The sequence below is a fragment of the Sabethes cyaneus genome, chromosome 3 (assembly GCF_943734655.1).
Source record: "Sabethes cyaneus chromosome 3, idSabCyanKW18_F2, whole genome shotgun sequence".
Taxonomy (NCBI): domain Eukaryota; kingdom Metazoa; phylum Arthropoda; class Insecta; order Diptera; family Culicidae; genus Sabethes; species Sabethes cyaneus.
The window spans coordinates 223965635-223974348 of record NC_071355.1 but is presented as its reverse complement, the minus strand read 5'-3'; the positions used below and the strand labels follow the sequence as shown (position 1 = coordinate 223974348).

The 8714-nt window shown below is 38.3% G+C and overlaps 1 protein-coding gene across 3 annotated transcripts; it reads left to right on the top strand.

The window, feature by feature from the left end:
• Positions 1–5649: 5649 nt before the first annotated feature.
• On the top strand, positions 5650–6977 carry LOC128742557 (V-type proton ATPase 21 kDa proteolipid subunit c''). Of its 3 annotated transcripts, none has more exons than XM_053838957.1 (3): positions 5650–5733; positions 5812–6506; positions 6577–6977. In XM_053838957.1, the coding sequence occupies exon 2, from the start codon at positions 5824–5826 to the stop codon at positions 6448–6450; it is 627 nt and encodes a 208-aa protein (XP_053694932.1). In that variant the 5' UTR covers positions 5650–5733; positions 5812–5823; the 3' UTR covers positions 6451–6506; positions 6577–6977. The 3 variants fall into 3 exon arrangements, with proteins under 3 accessions (XP_053694932.1, XP_053694930.1, XP_053694931.1); XM_053838955.1 differs by having other exon boundaries at positions 6566–6977; XM_053838956.1 differs by having other exon boundaries at positions 6558–6977.
• The last annotated feature ends 1737 nt before the right edge of the window (positions 6978–8714 follow it).

Sequence of the window (8714 nt, the reverse complement as noted above, 5' to 3'; positions counted from 1 at the left end):
TAGTACAATAAAAACCTAGATTGTTGTTGATTTTTCATTGCAGTAGTACACATCGGAAAACGCGATAGTAGTAATATTGATTTTACAAGATCACCAAAAATTTCGCAAGGATGTTATTGAAAATAGGATATTTATACTTATATGGGCCGTTGCTCACGAAATTCATTCTTTTGATGTCTCTACATAGAGTTTCAATACGCATTTCTTGGATTAAGAACGGTGGCCCAACCTGTACAACGTGGCCCGAGTATGACAACATTTTTTGTCTTCACGTAAATGCCTATAACTTTATTATTTTTTAAGCAATCAGTTCAAACTTTTCCAGAAGTATAGCTTATTCTTAGACCTTTCCAACGATCTCTTTAGATTTTGAAAAAATCTTTTTAAAACGGAAGTTATGGGCGAATGTCAAAAAGGCGGCCCAACCACGACGACATTCCCCTACCTACTATTATAGAACAGATTGGAACTCGGAAAAAATAAGAACAACTAACGAACATAGCATAGCATAAACAGGTGCACAAATTCATAGCTGGTGCCAGTAACAACTTGTTCAAAAGAACAAGTACATCAACTTACGCTAATTGCACTAATAAAGCTCTTAGCCCACTTTAGTGAAAAACTTTCGTTGATTGGGCTGAGCTGTCGAAACCGAGCGATACATCGATTGTTTTTGTCGAAGTCGTCGCAGAAAGGTTTATAAAAATATACACCCTTATTAAACACGGAATCAAAGTGAAACTTAATCTTTTCGCTGTGGAAATATATTTCTAGATTGTTCAACAAGTAAAAGAATTTCATACGACATCTTAACATATATTGACGACATGTTAACATATATTGGCATTTTTAATTGTATCGCCGTGATGCTAAAAATGGGACGGTCAAGCTTAAAAATGATCAGATAACGATAATGCAACTGTATTCCACTTAAGTAATTTTAATAAATATTAGTCTAAATAGTCATAAAAGGGACAATATTTTCTACATCAATTATTTTCTGCATTTGAGATAATGCATTCAAGAGCCCCACGGAAGAAAAAACTATCAAGGTATGCAGCCCTAAGGGTTGTACAAAAGGGTGACGTGGGACTACGTCATATCATTAGATCAAAGACTAAAGGCCCAAACAGAATGCTGCGTCAACGCATCCGTGACAGTAAACCCATTGGCGGAACTAGCGCTCATTTCTTGGGGGGGCTATAGCCCCCGGAATTTTTTTCAACCGTTTTATTTCGTCGGCATATTAAAATTTAATGCACATTAATGCCTGGAATCTCTTAACAGTCATGCAAATAAACTTTACTCTGAAGTTTTTCGTACCTATAGTTATCTAACTATTGGTTTTTCAAAAATTAAAAAACTTGATCAACTTTTCTAGGGGGGGCTAAATCTTTTCTAGGGAGGGCTTAGCCCCCCCCCCCCCCCCTAGTTCCGCCAATGAGTAAACCCCTGGGAAAACTCAGAATAACGCTGGTGAACGCGTTGATCCAGCATTCTGTTTGGCTTAATGTAAACTGCAATTCTGGCAAATGTAAATATGTTTATAAGTATCTGTGAGTGCCATTGTTTAAGTGAATGTTTAAAAGAGATTCGAAATATTCAGAGAGAACGAAATATTCTGATTCAATTCTTCATTGAATGCAATGGTGGATTTGAATTAAGACAGAGATTTCTTTTAAAAATCACTTGTGTGCATCATAAAGGTTGAAATAGCAATGAATGATCAGCCCACAGATTATTGTATTAAATATGATTATGCGTAGCTTGACATGTTTCTATAATCTTACTTTAACTCGCTTGTGGCCTTTAACCTTCCTAGTGCATTGGGGTCGTTTTCGACCCATCGGCATACTTACAAAGCTTGATACTCAGTAACGGTACGAGTTAGAGACTTGAAATTTTCTGACTTTTCCTAACTTTGGAAAATTAGCATTGTGGGGAAGTTTCAGCTTTCAGCGACATCTAGAAGAGCCGCTGCAAAAAAAAGTTACATATTATGCATTAAGGGTCGAAAACGACCCAAGTTTTGAAATTGCTCTCATTCATCCATTTTCAATCCGAATTTCGTTTTCTTTACCTCGTTTGAAAGATATAGCCAAAAACTAGCACCCAAGGTATATTGGGGAATATTTGTTGACTGATGGCCACTTCTGCGTCGGTTCCGGAACACCCACTACCAGGTCCCGGGGAACATTTTTATATTTTGAGATAATTCATTTTGCGGCACATCAAATCACATTGGCTTGATAAAATAAGACTAGTGGAAGTACAATGGGGACATTTTGGACCCGAATGGCCACTTCCCAATCGGTTACGGTACATCCCGTACCTGGTTTTTGAGGCCATTTTTGAATTTTAGGATGATTTCTATTGCGGCACGTCAAATTTCATCACATTGATAACATAAGACTATTGAAAGTATGTTAAACACATGTTGAAGGCAAATGGCCACATCAGCATCGGTCCTGGAACATCCGGTACCCGGTTTTTGGGGACATTTTTGTATTTTAGGATAACTCATAATGCGACATATCAAATCACATCGGCTTGATAAAATAAGACTGATGGAAGTAAAACAATGTCATTTAGAAGCCAAATGGCCACTTTACCATCGGTACTGGGTCATCCGGTACCAGTTTCGGGGGACATTTTTGGCTTTTGATATAATTCACCATGCGGCACCTCAAATCACATCGGGTTGATAAAATAACAACAATGGAAGTATAATGGGGCGTCAGTCGCAAATAATCCGGTACCCGGTATTTATACCGGGGCAGATGAATTACCTTGTAATCCAAAAATGTCCCCAAAACCCGGATAACGGATAGTCCGGAACCGATGGTGAAATGGTAATTTTGGCTCCAAAATTTTTACATTGTACTTCCATTAGTGTTATTTGATCAAGCCAATGTGATTTAATGTGGCGCATGATGAATTATCCTATCCAAAAATGTTCTCATATACCGTGCACCCGATGTTCCGGAACCGATGATGAAATGGCCATTTGTCTTTATTTATTTGCTCAAGGCGTTGTGATTTGATGTGCCGCAAGATGAATTATTTCATAATCCAAAAATATCCCGCGGAACCAGGTACCGGATGTTCCGGAACCGATGGTAAAATGGCCATTTGGCTTCTAAATGACCTTATTTTATTTTCATCAGTCTTATTTAATCAAGCCGATGTGATTTGATGTGTCGCAAGATGGGTTATCCTAAAATACAAAAATGGCCCCAAAACCCGGGTACCGGATGTTCCGAGACCAATGCTGATGTAGCCATTTGCCTTCAAAATGTCTTTATTATACTTTCAATAGTCTTACGTTATCAAGCTGATGTAATTTGACGTGTCGCAAGATAAATCATCCTAAAATTCAAAATTGTCCTCAAAAACCGGGTACCGGATGTTCCAGAACCAATAAGGAAATGGCCGCTTGGGTCCAAAATGCTCCCATTGCACTTCCATTAATCTTATTTTATCAAGCCAATGTGATTTGATGTGCCGCAAAATGAATTATCTCAAAATATAAAAATGTCCCCCGGGACCTGGTAGTGGGTGTTCCGGAACCGACGCAGAAGTGGCCATCAGTCAACAAATATTCCCCAATATACCTTGGGTGCTTGTTTTTGGCCATATCTTTCAAACGAGGTAAAGAAAACGAAATTCGGATTGAAAATGGATGAATGAGAGCAATTTCAAAACTTGGGTCGTTTTCGACCCTTAATGCATAATATGTAACTTTTTTCTAATGCATTAGGAAGGTTAAAGGGCCATTGCCCAAGGAACATTTTTGTTGTATAATGGCTTATCAAGCACTTGTTCCACAGGGATCAGCTGTACAATAGTTGAATAAGCTATTATACAACAAAAATGTTCCTTGGGTGGTTACAAATAACATTAAATCCAAAGCACGTTCATCGCAAATATGACGTGCCCACAGAGAACAGACATTTATGTTCATATAAAATATTATTCAAATGGTGTGTAAGCTTTTGAACAAACCACTAGCGACATCTCTCTCAGGGTACACCAGTTACTCTACGTCCGTGTTGCCAAATTCAATCTATAATCTTACTACGCTCTACAGATTCGAATTAATGGCAACTCTAATAACAGCTACTGTAGCAACGGTCTAGGCAACGCCTTGTTGTTTGTTGAATATAAATATTTATTGAACTTGACGAGTAAAGGTAAGAAAAACATTTGAAGATTTATTTATTCCAAGGAGTTTACGGTACGAACATACGGTAAGAAAGGTTCGAAAATATAAATTTAAGGAGTATGTAAACCAGAAAACGCAAACTACCTACAGGAAGTTGTGATTGAAAAACTAGGTAAATAAATGCATCTGCAATTTCGGTAGCTGACCCCACCGCGACTGCACCGGTGCCGGTAGCTTCAAGAGCTTCCCGGCAAACCTCCTGTTGGGATGACAAAGTCTTAAATCAGGTCGCTCCTCGCCCGATTTTACTCTTCGATATAAAACCCGTGTTTCAGATTCCTCAGCGATTACCGTTTGCGATAAATTTTGTTTTCTTTCGTTTTAGATTGTTTGATTAGGTAAACAATCTGTTAGTTACCTCAGCAACTTTATAATGCTTTAGTTGAAATGTAATATGTGCTTTGGGAACCAAAGCTCGCCTTCTTTATGATGCGAGCGCCACGTAATGGAAGCATTACCACATACATTCAAAATGGCGGTAGAGCTTTTACACATCTCGCGAGATTAAGATGAATGTCTGTTCTCTGTGACGTGCCCTTCGAATGTCCTTCTCTTTTGAGATGAATAATAACAAGTTTTACCAGTTTACTTTCACAGCTTACCAGTTACCGTTTGTTACATAGCAGAAAGTTTTTGCTTTTTACCCTGGGTTAGTTCCAATCCGACCACTGAATAAACACACATCTTCGGGAGAATAAACAAACGTTTTCGGGTTGTCAGTTTATTGTTAATAGCGTGGTTGAAACTGTAGAAAGACACAGAGCGAACCCGTCTAAAAAGTTCAACCTAGAGCGAAACTAAAAGTCCAACCTGAGTGAAAAAACTAACGTTTTAACAGCCGTTCGATTAGAACTAGGGCGAACCTAGATTGGACCTGAGCAAAAACAAAAACGCTAATAGGTTAAAAACGATCTAACAAACAAGGAACACTATATGTCCTGCTAAACAGGAATAATTATTGGTTGAATCATATTTATGGATCACTTATGGTCTGTGCCAAAAGGGAATTGGTTGAATCGGTTGAATCACTGCACCTCCTCTTACACTGCGCCCACGACTACGGCTCTGTTTGATGCACCCCATCGGCAGGCAACCATGTTTTCGCTGCCAACATCTCGTGTGTGTGAAAATGATATAGCATGTCAGCACTGCGTTTCACTCAACTGCCAGCAGTCCGATTTGGGCCCGCTGTCAAATTTTGAGCCCACGACACGTTGTCGCTGACGTTTACTGCAGCTCGTTATAGAGATGTCGATGGGGTGGTTTGATGGGATGTCTTTTATTGTGAACTTGATTGTGAAAGACGTGAAAGACGAATGCAATTTATTCACCCCTTGTTGCTATAATGTGTAATTTTGACACATACGATTGCTATAAAAATGAATGACACATAAATCGATTAATCAGTTGTCATATTTTTCTTCTTTTCGTCGTTGCAGGGTCATATGACATCAAAAGATCAAGTGATTGAGTGTAGCTGCAAAAAAGTGAAAAATTCCTGTTAAATTGTAAGTAATTATTGCTACTACTTTATATACTACGAATAAAATCGTGTAATACTTATTGTCATCGTATATTGCTAACAGACATTCGGCAGGATGCGGTACACTCTCGGTTACACATTCGCGACATCACTGGTCTCAGTGTCAACAGTCCTGATCCTGTACCATGTCCTTACGGGCAAGGGTGAGCGAGTCAGTGTCGGCTGGTTCCTCGAGGAAACATCGCCGTACATGTGGGCAACTCTTGGCATTGCTTTTGCTGTGGCCCTTTCGGTAGTTGGCGCTGCTATGGGAATCCACACAACCGGAGTTAGTATTGTTGGAGGCGGTGTAAAGGCTCCAAGGATCAAAACAAAAAATTTGATTTCCGTCATCTTCTGCGAAGCGGTTGCTATCTACGGGCTGATTACGGCTATTGTGCTATCTGGCATGCTGGATAACTTTACTTGGGCGACAATCACGGGCAATGAAACCATTCGGAACAACAACTGGTTCTCCGGTTATGTAATGTTTGGTGCCGGACTGGCGGTCGGTTTGGTCAATCTATTCTGTGGTATTGCCGTTGGCATTGTAGGATCGGGTGCTGCACTTGCTGACGCCGCAAATTCAACACTATTCGTCAAGATCCTAATTGTGGAAATTTTCGGTTCGGCCATCGGTTTGTTTGGTCTCATTGTGGGCATTTATATGACTTCTAAAGTCAAGATGGGTGACAAGGACTAAATTAAAAAAAAAAACAGTAAATCAGTAATTCGATGTAACCTAAGTAAGTCAACTGGGTGAGTGTACTTAATATTATTTTTCATAAATCTGTAACTTTTACGGTAAAGCATTACAGCGCATCTCCAGTCACCCAAAATATCCGGATGCTAATTGTTGTTTCCATTCAATGAATAATGAGAAGAATACACTCAACGGCCATTCCAATTCTACGAACATAAAGCGCACTCTAAGATCTTCAGTTGTTCCAGGAGTATAACTATTTCGGTTAACGATTGCAGCCGTCATTTTTGTTAATATTTTGGATACATATTTCTTATTTCCATTTACAAATATTTACAAATTTTCTTGCTCTTGAAATAGTAATGATTATTGATTTATTTGTTCTGTTTTATTTTTGTGTTAAGTTGGAAATTATGTAAATATGTATCGACACTTAAGCTACTTGCTAAGCTATTATAATATGTGTAAAGAATAAAATACTTGTGTGTAACGAACGCAAACCCATCCTAAATAAACATTGGATCCCAAACTAACGGAGGTTCATATCTTCAGGATGACATAAACAGATGTTGCGACTTCATCCAGCTTAATGTTATCTCTACTGTCACATTCACAGCCCCCCACACATTTGAAGGGTGACTAAATAAAACGATTTGATACTCAATTCAACGAGTGACTAAAAGTGGCTCATAATTGTGTGTTGATATTCCAAGTTTTACACATTTATGGGTCATTCTTTCTGCAAATTAATATTGAAATTGTGGTTATCTTGATGGAAATGTTTTCTTAGAGAACAATAAGTTTAACCTTCTGCGGCTGAGGTGGTAGTCTGACAGACACCAGAAATCAGAAAAAGGCAACAGATGCGTCAAATGTTGTATTTCGATTTTTAAGTTTGCAGGGTCTTCCCTACTCATAGGGCACTATTCTGTAAGCCACGTCAAGCAACTCGACTCGACCCAGTCACTGCAGCATTGCGGCTCGATGAATAACCATTGCACTGTTTTAGTCACGTGTTACTTGCTAACAGTTGAGTCACTAGCCTTTTAGTGGTCGACTCAGTCGAGTTACTCTACAAAACCATGTCGCGTGTGACTTACATAATACCAAAAGTGCACTAGTTGAGCAAAGTGACACTCGATGTGACTTACAGAATAAGACCCATATTTGCGGTCTAATTACATCCAAGTTGCAAAAGATATGTACAGAATCCTAAAATAATTAAGATCTGAATTTACATAATTCAAGATTAGGAATTATAAAGGGGGCATAGTACTTTTTCAACTTAAAAAAAATTTTTTTTTATTGATTATTTCGAAAGATTAACATTTTGACCATATGTGTTTCAAGTCATTTCGATGAATTCCAAAAATTGACAAAGTTACAGCTATTTGTACCGCGCATGTCTGGAGCGATTACACACCGAATAAAAACTTCATCGTCGTTTTTCTCGAAACCAGGTTTTGAGAGTCGGTACCATAAATATCTCAAGAACGGCTCAAGCAATAATTCTCATGATTCTTTTTTTGCTTCAAAGCCAACAAAATTATCTCTTGTTTGACCCATCCTTTTTCGATATTACAATTTTTGTATTTTTTAGAAATGTTTCAAGTCAACTTTTTCGACTTAAAACCTTACTTTTCGGTTTGAATGTCCGCCATTTTGTTATGCGTTCGAATTAAAAAAAAAAAGGATGGGTCAAACACGAGATAATTTAATATACTTTCATGTCGTTTTTGAATTTTTCAATTCGGATAAGCCCCCCAGCGCAAATCCATGGTACCGCAAATCATGTTTTTTTCGAATAATCATGTTCAAGGAGCCGTAGGGGAGAGGGGAAGAGGTTCACATATGCAAACAAAATTGTAAATATTAGTATAAAGTTTAGAAGTGCAATGTTTAGAATGCAAAAAACCCGAATCGATTCGCTTTTCGCGTTATCGAGAAAAAAAATTGAAATAAGGCAAAAAATATGGTGTGAAAAGTACTATGCCCCCTTAAGTTAAGTTTCGGTGTCCAGTAGACTACCACGTCAGCATAATCGTTAAGATTAGGGAAACTGGGATAATTGGTAGAACAGCAAAGATATATAGGATACCCAAGAGGGTCGCCTTCACAGCTCAACAATTCAGCAACACAAGCTTTCCCAAACACAAAAAAAAACAGTCTTAGCCCAATTTTAGTCCCTCAGGTCTACAACATTTTTAGCAACAACAAAGTCACTAAAATGGTCAAAGCTTTTCATCTTTCAGTATTTTTTTACC

Coding starts and splice junctions, on each gene's coding strand:
- LOC128742557 (XM_053838957.1), top strand. CDS start 5,824: ATGCGGTACACTCTCGGTTACACATTCGCGACATCACTGGTCTCAGTG.